At 41.3% G+C, this 20,748-nt stretch overlaps 1 protein-coding gene across 3 annotated transcripts in view; it reads right to left on the reverse strand.

Moving 5' to 3' along the window:
- Positions 1-1,129: 1,129 nt before the first annotated feature.
- Positions 1,130-20,748, reverse strand: part of LOC149841099 (putative cyclic nucleotide-gated ion channel 20, chloroplastic) — a 120,510-nt gene continuing 100,891 nt past the window's right edge. For all 3 annotated transcript variants that reach the window (XM_090003590.1, XM_090003591.1, XM_090003589.1), the window contains 2 exons: positions 2,185-2,347; positions 1,130-1,632 (listed from right to left, as the gene is read on the reverse strand). In XM_090003590.1, the coding sequence (XP_089859716.1) occupies positions 1,563-1,632; positions 2,185-2,347 (233 nt within the window). In that variant the 3' untranslated portion in view covers positions 1,130-1,562. The remainder of the gene's footprint in view (positions 1,633-2,184; positions 2,348-20,748) is intronic.

Genomic DNA, 20,748 nt, shown 5'->3' on the forward strand with positions numbered 1-20,748 from the left:
GGAATTCTTCGTTGAAGACCAACAATTACAATGATTTATCCCCATCATGATGTAGTTTCTGAAGATTACCCGGGCCTGTCTGCCAAGGGTATAGGCTCATGCATAAAGGGCAGGGGGCCATCAGCCCTTGCTCACAAGCAAAAAGGGTAGGGGCCGATGGCCCCTTCTAGAACAATCAAAAAGAGGCAGGGGCCTGCAACCCCTGCTGAAATAAACAGGGCAGGGGCCGATGGCCCCTGCTGAAACAGCAAAAAGGGGCAAGGAGGAGGGGCTTGCCCCCTCCCCTGCCGTGACAGAAGCAGGGAGGGGGCTTAGGACCTCCCCTGCAACCTAGGACAACAAGGAGGTGGCTCAACCCTCCCCTCCCTGCGTAACCAAAATACGAGGGGGAAAGAGAGGGAGAGAGACGAAAGAGGAGAAGGAAAAGAGGAGACGCCGACGTACCAAGGGGTTTCGGAGGAAGCTCACCAGAGAGGAGCTTGCCGGAGAGGAGCTTGTCGCCGGTGGCCGCGGGTTGTCGGGGGTCGCCTGCGTCGGTGACAGTGGACGAGCAAGAGAAACGGAGAGACAGAGGGAGACGAGAGGGTCGATGAGGGAGAGAGTCGGGGACGAGAGAGTGAGAGAGAAATTGCAGAGAGCGAGAGGCGGTGAGGGGGGTTTCGTAACCCTCCTCCTATCTGCCTCACTATCTTTTAATGACAACGAGGGGCGGTGGCCTCGGGTCAGGTCCGGATCCAGCCCATATCAATTTTTTTTTTTTGAAGTTCTTACAGTATGAAGTTCAAGATTAACACGAAGTTCATACATAATTTTATGCGACATTCATGATGTCCACAAAAAGGGTGCAAAACTCATTTTAAGTAGGTAAGAGTTTGCACTACCTGAGGAGCGGAGCAATATATTGCGCAAACTTCACCAGTTCAACACAAGCGAGGGTTAAAAAGATCATGACGAATTTGGGTATTTGCAATTTTAGACGAGAATAGCAAAAATTTTAGCGCATTTCAAAAAACATGTTCATGCAGTACAGTCATTTTCCATAAATAATATGCATATGATTAGTTATTTTATGTTAGTAGGCTCCAAATTAAGTACTACCTTTTCCATCCAAATCTGGTTCCAACCACGATTAGCCACGATCCAATTAGGTCGGACTGAGTAAATCCTACAACCAAACTGAATCCAATCGTTTTACATTTCCACATACAGAGGTCCTTTTCATATATAAGTAACAAAAAAATAATTTACTAGAAAAATGCCTGTTGAAGCTCATGGTCCCAACAATATGGCCTAAAAGATTTTCTTTGCTCCAAATTGATCAGGACAAATTAGAAAGCAAGCAGCCGAATTAGTAGTACCAATTCATTTGTGGCTTTACACAGTACCTCTGCCATAATATGTATAAGTTGACAAGCTAAGTAGACAGCACAATAATAAATTTAACAAGCCGTCCCTTTACAAATAGGTTGACAAAAATCATGTACAGTGTGAGCCAGTGACTAACTCAGCATACTGCTTCTTTAATGATTAGAAGTAGAGCGGTTCGTTCGAACAGATTGTCTTCACTTTCTGTACCTCCAAGCAACCTGAATACGACTAGCTGCCAAGGCTCTCCAGTATGGGGACTCGTACCTTTTAGAGAATAAAAAAACATTAGTAGATTCAGTTTGAAATTTTTGTACATAGAAACAACTTGAAAGTTTTCATAAAAATATGGCGCCACATGTGGGTTAACAGAAGCATTTTTTGTATAGGATTGGCCACGATTCTGCAAAACATGAATGACAAATCAAATACAACAAATACCCTTGGTGCAATCTTGATCATGTCAAAAGAGCTATTGAGAATCATGTCTTACTTGTAATGCAATCTAAATACAGTGATAGAGTTGAGGGCTGCACCAAGAGACTTGTACATGCATATAGTGATAGAATGTGATAGCTGCACCAAGAGAGATTCTTTAACAAAGGGGTCTTGCTGTCATGGGTATTGAGTCCAGTGGGGGCTATGGCTTTGTTTATTTTGCAAGGGAAAAAATCACCACGGGTTCCAGTGATTTCTGTTGGAACCATCGTGCTTAACAACAAATTAAAAAAAAGGGAAAAAAATGGCAGGGAAGTATTCACTTATTTTAAGCAGTTTATGTCTCACTAAGTGTTCAGAAAATATGGTAGTGTACTCAACCTTATAGCTCGTTGAACTCGTGGATTGCGGAGAGATCTGGCAAAAAGCGCAGTGACTTCTTCCAAGTCATCAACATGCAATGAGAATGCTTCCACATTACAAACACATGTTACAGTCCGGCCAGAAAGTAATCTTTGTCCAGTAGAATTGATTCTCCCTCCATCTGAAGAAAATTATACTCAGCTGGTGAGCTACCAAGAAATATATAGCAAAATAACTATCCACAAAAAAGTTCATCAGCTAACTAATCCCAAATAACTTCAATTGGTTTCACTTGCAGAGAATCAAGGCCATGAGTACCACACTTTAAAGAACATAAATTTTTCCTAAAATTCCCATGTGCAAGAATCAGCTCATAGTTTGATGGTTTATCACCCTCATGGAGATTGTCAGCTGAGAATCAGATCTGACTGCAAAGATTTATAACTAAAACGAACACATAATGGAGAGAGAGAGAGAGATTTGTCCCGTATTCTTTCCCTTTACGTAATCATTTAAGGAGAGCTTACGCTAACTCAGATAGTAGGATCTAGATAGAAGAGTAAGTAATAATTATCTCAATCCACCAGTAGGACTCCACCCTACAGCATGGACAGCTGCTAGGTAGAATGATAACATGATTATTAGGTTGCATGAGGCACATTTGACATGGGAAAACACCCATGTAGGCATGTATCATGCTGACAGTAGACAATTAACATTACCAAGAAACTAGTGTTTCAAGTGAGAAAAAAGGGGCACACACAGTTAGGCCTTTGATATGTTTAGTAAGCGTTTGATCGGCAATGCATGTTTCTTTGTGTTGTCTATCCAATAACAATATAAATGTGGACACTTGCAGCCCTATGTACCCATCTCATTGACATGAAAGAAACAGAAGATGTGAAATGACTTCTCGGGCACTGTCAAAACAAGTGTAGAATATTGCAAATAAGTCCATAAACTGCTTGACTACTTTTATTAATCCGAGTATTTTCTTTAAATGGTTTATAACTGGGAATAATAATTTTGTATACATACATTCTCACATTTTATAATTAAACTTATATAGTATATATTTATTATCTAATAATTTTAATACATATATATAAATGTGATCATTAGTCAAAAGACAATTTCATGAACATAAAGGAAAATTTCCATTTACGGGCCAACCTTTTGTTCCTAATTTAAAAAATGAGCCTCACATTTCTGAATTTCTGGACACAGATCTCTGTTTTCCTGAAAACTGCCAAACAAGGGCCTACACTTACTATTGTCCTTTAATTCAAGTTAAATCATAAGTCAAATTACAATAGTAACCTTCATGATTAAGAGTTCAAACTTTTTACGTTCTTTTTCATGAGGATGAATAAGTACTTTGAAACAAAAAAGGAACCACATTTTTCAAGATGATAGATGTTGATCTGAGGTCCCTATTTGACTGTTTTCAGGAAAAGTATGGCCAATATCTCGAATTTGAGAAAAGTGAGACACATTTTTGGAATTAGAGGCAAAAGGTTGACCCCTAAATGGAAATTTCCATTTCTTTTTCTGGAAAAGAACAGATTCCTTTTTAGTTCACATTCATTTTTCAAGAGTTCCAATGAAGAGATGACTGGATGTGTCATATATGCTAAGGCCTACAATGATTTATGTATTTTTCTATTGCTAATGTACATAAATTAACTAAATAACATATTTATGTACATTAAATAATGTGTAAGCACGTGTGTGCATGGCGTATGTGTGTATAAACACAAAGACAAATGCACAACTATACTATATTTACAAAATGCTCTTCACGTGGAGTTATAGACTATCAATGCAAACCAAAGGTCCATAACCTATGGTACCGGATGTTGAGAAGCAGTCACCGTAGCATTAAGGGTAGTTTAGTAATTATTTAATAGGTAGGGTCTATCGTATTTTCTTATTGTAGCAAAGGGTATTATTGTACATGCTTTATTTTCTGTCTAATCTCTCTATTTAAGGGAGATTAGACCTAATGAGAGATTAACGATTCTTCCTCTCTCTCTCTCTCCCTCTCTCTCTCTCTTCTGGTTTTCTCAAAACCCTAGCCGACTTCAACATGGTATTAGAGCAGGACGTAGCTCTGGGCGTCTGATTTGATCGACCCACATGTAGATAGGGTCCAGCGTGAACAACAACGTGTACAGCGATCTGAAGCCACTCCAGCAGGAACGCAGATCGGGTGGCACCGTGTACAGCGACTACAACGATCGTTGTGCACGTAGGAGCAGGGATTTGCACGTAGGAGCAGGGAGACTCCAGTTTTTTTTTTCCTCTTCAAATCTGAAGTCAGACCCAAACTGCAGTTTGGATCACGTTCTCTTTATGGTGACCAGACTGATTTGGATCTGACTTCAGATCGTGACAATGGTGGCCGATGATGGTTGTGTGGACATCAAAGATGCCTGCAGCTTCCGTCATGATGCAGTCGTGGTATGCAGGTTGTCGATTTTTTTTTTATCGTGGTCGTGGTATGCATCTTGTCGCAGATTTTTTTTTAAAAGGTGGATGGTTCAGGTAAAGTCCAATTCAAGTTAGATATTCAAGTTTCGGATCTGAACAACGTATTACAGTTGTTATCCTCTATATATCAGATTTTATCAGTGTGATTAAAATCTGGTAGAGTCGGTTTCATAGTTGGTAGTTGGTGTGCACGTCAGATCCGAGTTTTCAGCAGTTGGTAGTTGCGTGTGGTTGTATTTCCATGGCTGAAATGCAGAAGTCCGACATGAAGACCGAAACAGTGGCTAATTATAAAGCCTTTGCAAACCCATTTTCATATGGATCGTAAAGTTGGATGAGACTAGGGCATCGTAGAAAACATATTTTGTTGAAAATGAGCCTAAAGACAAAACTGAAAAGTATGCTACATGGGAAGAGGGCAATGATATTGTCATGTTTTGGATTATGAATAGTGTGCAACCTCACATAGCTGACGGGCTTGTTTATTATACCTCTGCAAAACAAATGTGGGATAATTTGCAAGATACTTATTCTCAAAAAACTAATGTAAGTCGTATTCTTCAAGTAGAGCAGGAGATCTATAAATTGCATCAAGGAGAGCAAACTCTAGCCCAGTACTATGCTTCTGTGAAAGCAACTTTTGAGAGACTAAATGCACATAGACCATTATGCTGTGACAAACAGAAACTACACCAGGAGCATACCATGGTCGCACGGTTCCTGACTGGCTTGCCAGCTGAATTCTCAGTTGCCAAAGTTCAGATGTTGACAAGCTCAGTTGTTCCCACTCTTGCTGAGGCATATTGTAAAACCCGCAGAAAAAAAAATTGGACCCGGGCCAGGTCGGGTCCGGACCCGACCCAAGCCCGTCATCGTTAGGGTTTTAAAAACTCGACACAGGAGGCCTTTCCCCTGTGCGCCGCAACCCCTTTTTTCGACCCGATAAGGATGGAAATCGGGGTTTCCCGATTTCACGCCTCCTCCCCCGAACTCTTTAAGAGCACTTGTGGAGGACAAGGGGAGGCACACCTCCCTCTTGCGCCTCCTCCTTCCCTGCGCACACCACCAGCTCAGATCGCCATCGCTGCTGCGATCGCTGACGACCCTCGCCCCAGGAACGCCGTCTCCTCCCTCTTCACCTCCCTCTTTTCCCCCCTTCTTAGGGGTTCACAGGGAGGCCGACAGGCGGCGCACGGCCCCTGCCGCGCCCTGCGTATCCATCTGAGGCCGACAGGGGGCCTACGGGGCCCCTGTCTACTCCTTCTCTCTCTGGGGGTACGCCGGAGAGCCGACGGGGGGGGCAATGGCTCCTGCGGACCCCCTTCTCTTCCCTGTGGGAGATCGGGCGACCGATAGGAGGTCGGTCGTCCCCCTGTCTCCCTCCCCTCTGCCATGACCTGCGAAGGGGTCGGCAGGAGGCTGGTGGCTCCTGCCGCCCCGATCTCTCTCTCTTCGGCAGGGGTTTGTTCCCTTGCCATCGACCTTTCGTCGGCGGGCAGGGGCTAGCCCCTGCCGCCTCGGTGTTGTCGGAAGGGGCTCGTTCCCCTATCGCCTGGGCCCTTCTTTCGATAGCTCGGCAGGGGCCGAGCCCCTGCTACCTTCGTTTCCTCTGACAGGCAGGGGCCAAGCCCCTGCCACCTTTACCTTCTCGGCAGGGGCTTCGCCCCTGCCCTTTGTGTCTTTCATCGACAGACATGGGCAAGGCCCCTGTCGCCTTTGGCTTGGTCGGCAGGGGTGATGCCCTGCCCCTCTCTGTCTCCCTCTCCTGCTCCCTGCCCCTTCTTTGGTCACTTTCATACTGACATTGGGTTTCCTGCAGATTCCGCGATAGATTCCACTCGTACCCCGCGACCCGAGCCCCCGCATCGCCTATACTCTCTATCGCTCGCAGCGACCCAACCTCATAACATTCTGAGGTAGGGTAAAGTCGCACAAAGGCAATAAATGAACCTATTTAAGTTGAAATAATTAAGATGCCCATGCTAGATATGCTTAGATTTATATTGTTTCTGCATTGCATATTTTCTTGTCTGCATATTTATGAGTCGAGGTATGATTTTACTCTTTGAGTATTAATTTGCGTATTTGCTTATGTGGTTAAAGGTGGTTTCGTACTTTTTGCAATACTTATGCCCTTAATTGCTTGCATATATACTTGCCTGTACGTTCCTATGGGTCAATGTACAATTTCATTCTTCGACCATTATTTTGCATAGTTGCTTATGAGTTGAGGTGTGGTTTCGTATTTTTTGAAATACATATGCCCTTGTTTGCTTGCATCCATTTTTGCCTGCACGTTTCCTTTGAGTGCGGTACGACTTCGTCTCTCGTGTATTACTTATGACCTTATGTGTTTGCCTATCTAAGTGGTCAAGGTATGATTTTGGTACCTCGTGTGTTACTTATGTGCTTTTCGCTCGATGTGCGGCATTGCAACTCGAGAGTTGCTTGTTGTCATGTTATAATCTGCATATGCTCACACTTATGGTAAATATGTACTTACATAAATGTAGTCTTGTGCCTAACTTTATTTCAGTTGTTTTCAAAACACTACAAGTTGCGCTTGTGCGCTATAGTTCTTTTAAAGAGAATTTCCTTCTGCAAACTCAGTGCTCTTCAAAATGCACAACTTTTGCAAAGTTAAGATTTAAGTCTTGTCGGATTGCGAAGTCACATTTGGGCCCTCCCAGGTCTACACACTTGGGAGAAATATTTTATAACCCCGATTCGAGTTGCGACCCAATTCGAATAACCCCGATCAGGGGCATGAGCATTTGAATGAGTGGGGTTCTGTTGAAGAACCCATTCTTCATTTATCAATCTAGTGTCACATGTAGATACTAAGATAAATTTTGGATGCAAGATTGATAGTGTTGTGCCTTGTGTGAATGACTTAATGTGGCATTGTGACTTTTAAGGATGAATCGTTCCAAATGAGCACTCATATATTCTTTGGATCATTATGAAGTTGTGTGTTGGGTGTTCCTTTTGAGAAGCCTACGCACCTCCCTTTTTCAGTGTTGCGTACTTTTAGACATGCACGACATGTTAAGTACTTTGTTGATCGGACGAGAGATCCGAGACGACCTTGTATCATGAAATATGCAAAATATTGTTGAAATGAATTCAAGACTTATCTTGTCAAATTGTGTTGTGTTACTTCTTATGCAGATAATATTTGTTGGGGTTTCTTTGGTGAAACCATATCCCTTTTATCATAGTCGTACTTTTGACAAGTACGTCCGTACTTTTTGACAAGTATGTCTTCTTAAGTTGCGATGATTGGATGAGTAGGTTGTGGCAACCTTGATTAGTGCAAATAACAAAATGCTGAGATCACCTAAATAAGTGATGATTTCCGACTTCACCGGTAAGATACTCGAGTTGGGTCGAAAGACCAGAGTATGTAGAATGGGTCTTCAGTTAACTACCCCTGATGTACTCATTCGAACCGTTGACTCTTGTCAGGAGAGAGGACGAGAAGGTACAAAAACTTCGATAGACAGGCCATTAATGGCCGTTACGAGCAAAAGACTCGACTTCCCAAGTCATCGGAGTTAGTGGAAAGGAACTACCATAATTATCCTAGGTGGTAGCTCTCCATGTTCGGGATAAATCCATTGTTTATGCTGCTTTGGGGATTTCTCTCTTGGTCATCGATCGTCCCTTTAGGTGCGGACTCAGTCAGCTATCCGGGTTATCATAAAATACATAGCATAATAAACCCCCGGATCAGTCAAGGTTGTTTCTAGAGTCGTGCCTTGTGCGTACCCACCTGACCAGTTAATATCGAAAGATAATTTAAATCCGATCACACAATTTGTTGAGTTATGCCCATATGAAAGTTATAGTGTGTAACAGGTTCAATACTTATGAAATTGTGTATGTGGTTGATGTAACATCGTATTTTGCTAGTTAAATTGCTTATGCAGTGCTTTACTTATAATAATTAGCCTACTTGTGCCAGTGAAATGCTTGTAATAGTTTTAGCATTTTACTCATGATAGTTGTTCCATGAACCTGTTGAAATTAAATTGCTATATAATTGCCTGTCTACTTGACATATTAAATTATTTTGCTTAACTATGTTCTATATCGTCCTGTATGTGCACCTACCAATTTTTAGTGAAACTGACCCATTTTATGGGCAGGTGATGTATAGGTGATACACTTTGCGATGGAAGAATGGCGCAATGAGATCAAGATAGAGCTCTTCCCTGACATTTCACTCCTGAGGACATGTTGGTAAATTTGGTATGAAGTGTATTTCAAAAATTCTATTTTAATTAAACCTTGAGTTACTAAAACTGTTTTAGTAAACTTCTTTTTTGTTTCAGCAAATATAATGAGTTGCAAAATCCCATGAACAAATTCTCAATTATTGAAAGTGCATTTCAAAACCATTTGATTTCAATAGTTGTGCGGGATTCGACAAAAGAAAGTTTACGCTGTAATGCGCTCAAGGTCCATTGACTTGTGGTTTTAAAAATATCATTTTCCGCTGAAGTACTATTTAAACTCTGATAATCGTATGATTTCAAACCTTTCTAAACTATTCTAAAAGTTACAAGTCCTGGATTTTTGGGGCGTTACACATATAATCGACTGAGCAGGCTTGCCATGTCCCTTCCTTCATCTCAATCGGAATCACAAACCTCTGTTTTGTCTGTTTCCTATGGTCGAGGCCGAGGTTTTATTCCTAATTCTCGAGGTCGTGGACGTGATCGAGGCACGAGAGGACGAGGCAAGCTCCAGTGTACCTACTGCAAGAGATTTGGGCATTTAGAAGATAGATGCTTTGACAAGAATGGACGACCTCCCGTATCTTCAGCTAAAGTTGTTCTTACAACTCAAGTTGCCAAACCCGAGTCACCCACTGTTCCTCCTAGTGATTCGGTTACACTCACTCGGGCTGAGTATGATGATTTGTTGGCACATCCTCTGTCTAGTTCCCCTGTGGCTGATGTTGCATGCTCTGCAGGTGATGAATTATCTTGCCAAGGTAGTAGGTGGATTATTGATTCAGGGGCATCTAGACATTTGTGTAGAAATGCCTGTGATTTTTCAAATTTGGATTGTGTTGCTAATCATAAAAAGATTGTTATTGCCGATGGAAGTTCCTCTCCCATTGTTGGCCAGGGAAATATCTCCATCTATCCTACTCTTCAGTTATCAAATGTTCTCCATGCCCCTTCATTCCTTCAAAATTTGTTATCTGTTAGTCGAATTACAAAAGAATTGAATTGTAGAATAATATTTGATCTTGCCTGTTGCACTTTTTAGGACTTGCTGACGGAGAAGACGATTGGTGGAGGGTATGAGGAAGGTGGAGTCTATTATCTACATTAACCAGTTAGATCTGTTCATTCGGCAGTTGAGTCCTCCTCTAGTCTGTTGCTTTGGCATCATCGTCTTGATCATCTCCCGTTGCTTAAATTGCGTAGAGTTATTCCTCATATCTTGTCGTCCATTACTCTACTGTGTGAATCATGTCAGCTTGGGAAGCATCATAGGAGTTCATTTCCGTCAAGTCAGAGTCCTTCAAGTCACAATCTGTTTGATCTTCTTCATGTTGATGTTTAGGGTCCAAGTAGAATTCCTAGTCGTTCTAAGTGTCATTATTTAGTCATTGTAGATGATTTTTCCAGATTATCTTGGGTATTCTTGTTAAAAGATAGGGCTGAAGCCCCCATTATTCTCAAATCCTTGATTATTGAAATAAAAAATCAGTTTAATTCTCGTGTCAAAGTTATTCGCACTGACAATGCTCTTGAATTCAAATCTTCTGAATTGTTACAATTTTACAAAAATCTTGGAATCCAACCTCAGACTACTTGTCCTCATACCTCGCAACAGAATGGTGTAGCGGAATGTAGACATAGACAAATTCTAAATGTTGTCCGTTGCCTCATGATCCGGTCTAATATGCCTGCGTCTTACTGGGGAGATGCGGTTCTAACTGCGGGATACCTAATAAACCGTATGCCTTCAACTTCTGTGGGGGACTGTATTCCCATCCAAATTCTTAGGCCGGAAGCTCCTCTTTTCCCTATCGCTCTAAAGGTATTTGGTTGTGTGTGCTTTGTTCATAAACTCAGTCCCAACCAAGATAAATTGTCGCCCCAATCTGTAAAATGTGTTTTTATTGGGTATCCCAAGCACCAAAAAGGATATCGTTGTTATGATCCCATATCCCAGAGAGAGTATGTTAGTGCGGATGTTTCCTTTTTTGAGTCTATCGCATATTTTTTTAGTACTTCACCAAGATTTCATGCCAGTCAAGGTGATTCATTTCCTCTTCTTGTTCCTCCTTTTCCATTAGAGTCTGTCTGCCTTGAGCCTCTTGTTCCAAGTCCGACTTCGTCTCGTTACAAAAATCCTCTTGTGGTGTACACCCATCGAGCTCCACCCAACTCTATGCCTCCGCCATCAGCTTCTCCAGAGGTGAGTGTTCCTGACCCTACTAACGAGCTTATTGTTGATAGTTATTTACCTATTACTCTTCGGAAAGGAAAAAGGCAGTATACACTACACCCTATTTCTCAGTTTGTTTCTGAGGCCAGACTTGGTGTTAATATGAAAAAATTTGTATTAGCATTATCTGCTGCATCAGTCCCTCTCAATCATCATCAAGCCCTTCTGGACCCCAAATGGGCGAAGGCCATGCAGGATGAAATGAATGCTCTGCTTTCTCGGAAAACATGGGACTTAGTGGATCCTCCACATGAGGTTGATATTGTTGGTTGTAAACGGGTCTATACTATTAAGTATAACTCAAATGGATCGATTGAAAAGTTTAAAGCCTGCCTTGTTGCTAAAGGCTATACTCAAACCTATGGAGTGGACTTCTTTGAAACATTCTCTCATGTTGCTCGTCTTGGGACTATTCGTCTTGTTTTTTCAGTTGCAGTGCACCATGGTTGGTCTCTATGTCAGTTTGATGTGAAAAATGCCTTTCTGTATGGAGACTTGGAGGAGACAGTTTACATGAAGCAACCTCTGGGGTTTGAAGTTCAGGGGGAGTGTCAGAAGGTATGCGAGTTGAATAAGGCAATCTATGGTCTCAAACAGAGTCCCCGTGCGTGGTTCTCCAAGCTGGCTGAGGTCATGTCAGTATTTGGGTTTGTCCGATCTGCCTCAGACCACTCTCTTTTTATTAAAAAGACTCGTACAGGGATTGTGGTTATGATAGTATATGTTGATGACACTATAGTCATAGGAAGCAATGAAAAAGACATCTCTGAGACCAAGCCCCACCTTCAGAAACACTTTGTGACTAAGGATCTGGGACCACTAAGATATTTCTTGGGCATAGAGGTTGCAAGGAGCAAAAAAGGATTGATTTTGTCACAGCGGAAATATGTCTTGGACCTGCTGAAGGAGACAGGGATGTTAGGTACCAAACCTGCAAGGATTCCTATGGATCCTAAGGCTCATCTGTTTGATGAAAAATCAGAGTATGTAGACAATAGCCGTTATCACTCCTTAGTTGGCAAACTATTATATGTAACTGTAACCAGACCCGACATATCTTTAGTCGTGAGCAAGATAAGTCAGTTTATGGACAAACCTACAAAGGCTCACTGGGAGGCTGCAATGATGATTCTCAAATATCTAAAGTTATCCCCTAGTAAAGGACTATGGTTTAGACAAAATCCTTCTCTAGATGTTACTGCCTACTCAGATGCAGATTATGCAGGGTCGGTTGTTGATAGAAAGTCAACAACTGGATTCTATGTGTTTGTTGGAGGAAATCTGGTTACTTGGAGAAGTAAGAAACAAACTGTTGTTGCCACGTCGAGCGCTGAGTCAGAGTATCGGGCTATGGCTCAGACCGCATGTGGGTTAAATCTGTGTTGATTGATCACCAAGTGAAAGTCTCATTACCTATGGAGATGATATGTGATAATAGAGCTGCTACTTATATTGCTAATAACCCAGTGTTTCATGAAAAGACAAAGCATATTGAGGTGGATTATCACTATGTACGTGACCTAGTACAAACTGGGTACATTTGTACCAAGCATGTATCTTCAGAAAACCAAATTGTTGATGTCTTCACAAAACCCCTGGCTAGTTCAAAATTTTCAAAGTGTTGTGACAAGCTGAACATTATTGATATATATGCTCCAGCTTGAGGGGAACTGTTGAGAAGCAGTCACCCTAGCATTAAGGGTAGTTTAGTAATTATTTAATAGGTAGGGTCTATCGTATTTTCTTATTATAGCAAAGGGTATTATTGTACATGCTTTATTTTCTGTCTAATCTCTCTATTTAAGGGAGATTAGACCTAATGAGAGATTAATGATTCTCTCTCTCTCTCTCTTCTGGTTTTCTCAAAACCCTAGCCGACTTCAACACCGGACACACCATTTTACCCTCCGTACCTGTGTCGACACGCGTATCCTCGTGTCGACACGAGTCAACACCCAGACACACCATTTTACCCTCCGCAGACACAAGTTTGTATTCAATATATATATACAATTATATTTTCAATTTATAACTTTATATTTTCAATACATACTATATATTTTAGATATAACATATATATTTAGATTATATTCAGTTTAGTTTGAATTTATTTTGTATTTATGTGATATCTAATTCAATGACAATTAAGCATATAGTTAATGTTGGACTCTCTTGGTCCCGAGTGTTATCTACAAGTTGATTGGATCATGAAATGGATAAAATGAGTCAAGTCTAAACTCAGTTGACCCATACTCGAAGTACCCAAGTACCACTAGGGCTACAACACGGGTATGACACAGATAGGAGGGACTGGTAGAAGTACCCATACTACATAGGTAGTGATGGAGCCCTATGTATTTAGATATAGACCAATATACATACATATATACATGTAAGTATGTATTTTATGGTTGTGCCTTTTGTTTTTTCATTGGTAGTGATGGAGCCATAGATAAAAAGATATGGGCCAATATATATATATATATATATATATATATATATATATATATATATAGAGAGAGAGAGAGAGAGAGACACAGACACTCTTGTATCCATCCTTTTAAAAAATCTCATGTTGTACCCATTGTACCCGTGCCATGCCCTGTCCCCACCACCATACCTATGTGACAGCTACCAGGAGATGATGTGGATTAGCAGGTCTTTTACAAAAGTGGATGTGTCTTTCATTAAGGGAGTGCCCCTTAAGAAAAAGAACATACTATGTGACCAGCAAAGAGATGTGACCTAAATTGGCTCATGCGCTAGTGAAACATTATCATATTCAATAGTCATGTCCTCATTCTACTTTGACCCAATGCTGTAAGTATTGTACCGTACAATATGATACAATACATATAGTTAGCATTAGCATTTTCGACACAATACACACTTACAATACATGTATCATATCTATATCAGTTGCATCGTACAATACAGCCATGTATCCTATGTTACAGGCTGTATCATATAATACACCTTCGACGCATTTTTAAAAAGAGCCCAATCATATTTTTTACTTTTTAGGTTTTAAAGACCTCTTGAGGGCCGACTTTCTCATTTGTGTAGAGGTCATTAGAGGGGAACCCACACACCCTAAGAGTCATGACAGTGATTTGAGGGTCAATCCGTGCACAAGGGAGAGGATTTTTAACGTTTGCTCAATAGTGCATTTTCACCATTTTTTCACTCAAGGGAGTGAGATAAGATAAAAATCCTCATTCTTTGCTTCATTTGTGTATGATTAAAGTAGGGAGAGGATAGGCTCCTTTCTTTTTTTATGTTTTTAAAATATATTCATTAATCTTTACCCTTAATCCCATTGTCTGTGCCCTTAGAACTCAAAATATGTCCCTAAGTGTGTTATTGAACATTGTTTTACATATTTGTGGTGATTAGATTTAAAAATTTGGGCCCTAAGAGGTTGATGGAGGGTAGTGGTTTTGGAGGATGCCTCCCAAAAGATCCTGCATTGAAATATTGTACATCAGTCGACTTGGGGTACCCATTGAAAGGAGTAATGAAGTGTAACTTTTGTGGTTTTTTAATGCATGGAGGATATTATAGATTTAAATGTCATGTTGTGGGACATAGCAACTTAACAGGGAAATTATGTATCATCGCATTCCTACTGATATTCGTGTTGATCTTCTTACTAGTCTTATCGAAGATGATAAAAAAAGAATGAGAACTTCAGCAATTGCCAAAGGTGGTCCCTGATTCAGAAGATGAAGAATCATCATCATCTCAGGTTACTAAATGATGCAATAAACAGAGAAAATCATTCAGCTGAAGTATGATGCTAAACATAACTTTTAAATATAGAATCATAGACATATGTTTCTATAACTAAAAATTGTAACTTTGACTTTTTAACGAGTTATGAATTGAAAACCTTTTGGCTTTTGAATGTAGTGTTATTTTGTCTTAAGCGATTGTACTTGTGGTGATTAGATTTATTAATGTCTCGACATCTCCAACATGGTGATGGACCAGTGTGGCAATACTATGAAGTTCCTGAAGGTCATATAGGGTGTGTTACTTTGAGGTGCAGGTTTTGTCATTTAGTGCTTCATGGGAGCCCGAACTGCATAAAAGAACACATTATAGAGGTTGGTGGAAACACACCACAATGTCCATTGCAATGTTGTGAATAGCGTTGATAGCGAGGCGTAAGACCCGCTCATGAAGCGAGGTGTAACCTTCGAAGCATAAGGCGTAAGTGTAATACCCGTAAAAAAATGCGATGGGTAGTTTTATTCGTATTGGACCCGGGATCCGTTACCCGGATCCAAAAAGGGAATATATCTATATATGAGTGTTAAAAATATATATATATATATAATAACAAAATTTAATAAATAAATAAATAAAATTATTTTTAAGAGAATAATATTAGTATAAAAACTAATTATTTGGGGTTGGATCTGTGGTTGGACCCAAATGGATCCAACATGTGGATCCAGAATCCGTTACGGATCCACGTTCATTGTGAATCTAGCACTATAGGGCCAACCCGGATCCACGCTAAAGGTGGATCCAGCGGCATCGCGGGTCGCAGGGCTCGGACCCGGACCCGACACCTTTTTATTTTAAAGGGGCTCGATTACAAGAATCGTGCCCAGGGCACGATTCTTGCAGAGCATCAAGAAGGAAAAGGGAGAGGGTTACAGAGGAGAGAGAAGGTGGGGTTCGGTTCGACAAAGGGAGAAGGAGGGTGAGGTCTCGCCCTCTCACTTCTCATCTCTCTCTCTCTCTCATTGTCACCTGTAAATGGCGTACGGTGCTCAGAACACCCCAACAAGGAAGCCTCTTGCAATTCAGATGACAAGATTTGCCCCTCCAACGCCAGATTTACCGGCGACAGAGATCAAGAACAGGTTGCCGTCACCGAAATCCGGCCTTCCTTTGGGAGACTCGCCTTACGTCAAGGCAAAGCAAGTACACTTGATAGATAAAGATTTGAGTAGGGTGATCCCCTTACTGTGGAGTGCAATCAATGCCAGAGATCATGTGGGTAGCACCCTTAAAGTCATGGCTGTGGTGATGAAACAGCTGAACCGAGTGGAAGAGGGGATCGAAGCAAGAAAATCCTTTTGTCATCTTTGTTCACCAGAAGCTCAGGATTTTCTAGATAATCTCCTCCGATCACCGAAAACAGGTAGGATTTCTGCACTTTTCTTGTTTGGTGTTTATTGTATCTTGTGTGTGTTGTGGGTCGGTCAAGAAAGCAAGACATTGGATGCTCGGTCATTCTTGATAGGGTTCTTAGCTGCCAAGAAGCAAAAGACAGTAGATGATTTGAGGGTTTTCTGTGGTAGAGTCGGATTTGCTCTGTGTAGTATCGGGTAACTCAGGGTTTTAGGGGAAATTCTGGTTACCCTGAAATCCCATTGGTTTGGCTGCAAGAAACCCTCAGATCGATCCTCTAATTTGGGGATTTTTGGTATTGAACTGTTAAGATTAGTCGTCTGAATTATGTTTTATTCTTAAAATGTTCCTTTTTGATATTTAATATACAAATGAGGGACCCATATGTAATTTCTCTTTAGGCTAACCTCTATTTAAACTAGAGGATAGTAGCCCTAATAACATAACGACTCTCTCTCTCTCTCTCTCTCTCTCTCTCTCTCTCTCTCTCTCTCTCTCTCTCTCTCTCTCTCTCTCTCTCTCTCGGTTCCTTAGTGCTCCATGAACAGTCGCAACATGGTATCAGAGCTGGCGACCTTGGGGGTGACTTCGGGGTCTGCGCCAAGGTATGTGTGAAGGGTACCAGATCGCGTGAAGGGGCGTGGCTTCTGGGTCTGCGCTAAAAGCGTGTGTGAAGGGTATGTTGATCAAATCTGGTGGATACAGGTACGTTGCAATAATGTTGAAGTGAAGTGGGTGGCGGCCTATTTTTTTTTGTGTGTGTGGATGTGGGTGACGACCAGATTTGTCGTGGGAACTCTTACAGTCGCAGATCTGAATATATCTTTGGATTTGATCGTATGTTCAGATCTGATCACAGATCTGAGTGTTGGATATTCATGGATTTGGATGCTGAATTTTTTTTTGGATTGGCTCTTTCCGATTGATCTGGGGCTGCCGTGAATCCTATACAGCGTTTTTTTTGTTTTTTTTTTCGAGAATCCTGTACGATAAGGAGTCGTTGTTGTATCCTCTGTGATTGAACCAACGTGTGGAAGACAGATCTGGATTTCAGATCTGTGTCTAGGTCACTCTCGAGGCCTGATTTCAGAAGGCCTAAATTCAGCCAGATCTGAATATGGCTGAAGTTATATTTGGTGGAGCAAGTCAGCCAGAGTGATACAATCTTGAAGATTGTGGTGTGTGGATCGTGGAGAAGACTGATCAAGTGGGGATCGGGTCTATTGAAGGCTATAAGGGAATTGTTCTATGAGTGTCGGACGTTGATCGAGTACCAGATCTGACGTCAAAAATCTATTGGAGTTTTTTTTTCATGCTTATATAGGTTCTGATGAATCTCGACGTCAGGTATGGAATGATATTATCTAAGCGTATGGTGACAAACCTCATCTGATTCAGTTGGCCAACTTTCTATTACAGCTTTCCTATCTTTGTGCTGTTTTTTTTTGCTGAAAATGGTTCAGTAATGGTTGTGGATTCAGATTATATATATTGTTTGTGTCGTGAACCTGCTTTCTACCTTTGGTTTGCCCATATCTGGTTGCCGTGAAGAACAGTTTATATTTAATAGTAATAGTAATGGCGGATTTACAAAAACCAGATGCAGATTATTTCAATGATTTTGTAACTCTTAGCAGAACTGAATATGAAGAGCTTCTAGCCTTACGCCCATCCACTTCGAAGTCTACTGTTGCTTGCTGAGGTTGCATACTCTGGAAGTGATGGTCTATCAGGCCATTGTGGTAGGTGGATCATTGACTCAGGAGCATCTAGACACTTGTGTGGAAATTCGTGTAATTTTTCAAATTTAAAACCTGTGTCTGATAAAAAATGAGTAGTTCTTGCTGATGGCAGTTCTTCTCCAATTGTAGGGAAGGGAAGCATGTCTATTTCCCCCACTCTTCAATTGTCAAATGTTCTTCATGCTCCTGCTTTTCCACAGAATTTGTTGCCTGTCAGTCAAATGACAAAAGAGTTGAATTGTAGGGTGATTTTTTATCCTATGGGTTGCACCTTTTAGGACTTGCTGACGGGAAAGAGGATCGGTGGCGGCCATGAGGAAGGTGGCGTGTATTATTTACATCAACCAGTGGGTTCGGTCTACTCTGCTGTTACATCATCCTCGAGTCCTTTATTGTGGCATCGTCCTCTGGGTCACCTTCCAGTGCCAAAACTTCGTCGTGTCATTCCTCGTATACCTCCTTCAGTTTCGTTTCAATGTGAAACATGTCAATTGGGAAAACATAGCAGAAGCTCCTTTCCTTCTAGTCTAAGTTCGTCGAGTCAAAGACTATTTGATCTTCTTCATGTAGATGTATGGGGTCTAAGTAGGATTCCTACTAGGACTCAATGTCGTTATTATTTGGTCATTGTTGATGACTTCTCAAGGTTATCGTGGGTGTTCCTGTTAAAAGATCGGTCTCAAGGCCCTATTATTCTTAAATCTTTGATTGCTGAAATAAAAACTCAATTTGATGTGTGTGTTAAAATTGTTCGCACTGATAATGCTCTGGAGTTCAAATTCAAAGACTTGCTTCAATTTTATTCTGCTAATGGGATTCAACCTCAATTTACATGTCCCCATACATCCCAGCAAAATGGTGTGGCTGAGAGGAAGCATCGACAAATCCTCAATGTCGCTCGGTGTCTAATGATTCAATCCAATATGCCTGCGTCATACTGGGGAGATGCGGTTTTGACTGTTGGCTTTCTTATAAATCGCATGCCTTCAAGTTCTATAGAAGACCAAATCCCAATCCAAATTCTCTATCCAGAGGTTCCTCTCTTTCCTATTCCCCCTAAAGTTTTTGGATGTGTGTGTTTTGTGCATAAACTGGGTCCTGATCGAGATAAACTTGCGTCGCAATCTACTAAATGTGTTTTCCTTGGGTATCCTAAGAATCAAAAAGGATATCGTTGTTATGACCCTACATCCCATAAAGAGTATGTCAGTGCAGACATTACCTTCTTTGAGTCTATTCCATATTTTTCGAGTGCTACTCCAAGGTTACAGGAGAACCATGGTGATGTCCTCCCTCTGCCCATTCCTCCTTTTCCTTTAGAGTCGTTTCCTCCACAGCCTTTGGCTCCATCCTCTGGTGAGTCTCGCTACCGAAACCCTCCTATAGTATACACTCACAGGTTACCACCTACCACCGTGCCCCCATTATCTCCTTCCCCTGAAGTATCTCTGAGCATACTGAAGTTTCTGCTCTTGATGATGATCTTCCTATTGCTCTACGCAAACCAAAACGACAGTGCACCCTTCATCCCATTTCACAATTTGTTTCAGAAGTTAATCTTGGGGCATCTATGAAGAATTTTGTTTCGGCTCTGTCTGTCTCCTCTGTTCCGCTTCATCACAGTCAAGCTCTATTCGACCCTAAATGGGTGCAGGCTATGCGGGATGAGATGGATGCCCTATGCTCTTAGGGCACTTGGGACTTGGTTGATCCTCCTACTGATGCAGATATTGTTGGATGCAAATGGGTATATACCATTAAATATAACTCGGATGGGTCAATTGAACGGTATAAAGCTCGTTTGATTTCAAAAGGCTATACTCAGACATATGGTGTTGACTTTTTTGAAACTTTTTCTCCAGTCGCTCGACTTGACACTATTCGTCTTGTTCTTTCTGTTGTTGTGCACTATGGATGGCCTTTGTTTCAGTTGGATGTCAAGAATGCCTTTTTGTATGGAGATTTGCATGAAACAGTCTACATGCAACAACCCCCAGGCTTTAAGGTTCAAGGGGAGTGTCAGAAAGTGTGCAAGTTGAAGAAGGCTATCTATGGCCTGAAACAGAGCCCTAGGGCATGGTTTCACAAATTATTTGAGGTAATGTCGGATTTTGGTTTTGTCAGGTCTGCTTCAGACCACTCCTTGTTTATCAAGAAAACTAATTCTGGAATTGTGGTTACGGTGGTATATGTCGATGACATCATATTGACAGGGAGCAGTGCCCAAGATATTTCTGCAACAAAGGATCATCTTCAGAAATACTTTGTTACTAAAGATCTTGGTTCCCTCCGATATTTTCTGGGTATCGAGGCTGCGAGAAACAAAAAAGGCTTAGTTTTGTCACAAAGAAAGTATGTATTAGATTTATTAAAAGAGACTGGAATGCTAGGAGCGAAGCCTGCTAACATTCCTATGGATCCCAAAACTCATATGTTCGATGAGAAGTCTGAATATGTGGATAGTACCAGTTTTAGATCCTTGGTGGGTAAGTTGTTATATGTGACAGTCACTAGACCCGACATCTCATTCTGTCAGTAAAATCAGTCAATTCATGGATAAACCTACAAAAGTTCACTGGGATGCAGCTATGATGGTTCTTAGGTATTTAAAGTCATCTCCTGGTAAAGGATTGTTGTTTAAACAAAATTCTTCCTTGGATGTTGTTGCTTACACTGACGCAGATTATGCGGGATCTATTGAAGACAGAAAGTCAACAACTTGATT

The sequence above is a fragment of the Nuphar pumila genome, chromosome 4 (genome assembly GCF_984573655.1).
Source record: "Nuphar pumila chromosome 4, dmNupPumi1.hap1.1, whole genome shotgun sequence".
Classification (NCBI taxonomy): Eukaryota; Viridiplantae; Streptophyta; class Magnoliopsida; order Nymphaeales; family Nymphaeaceae; genus Nuphar; species Nuphar pumila.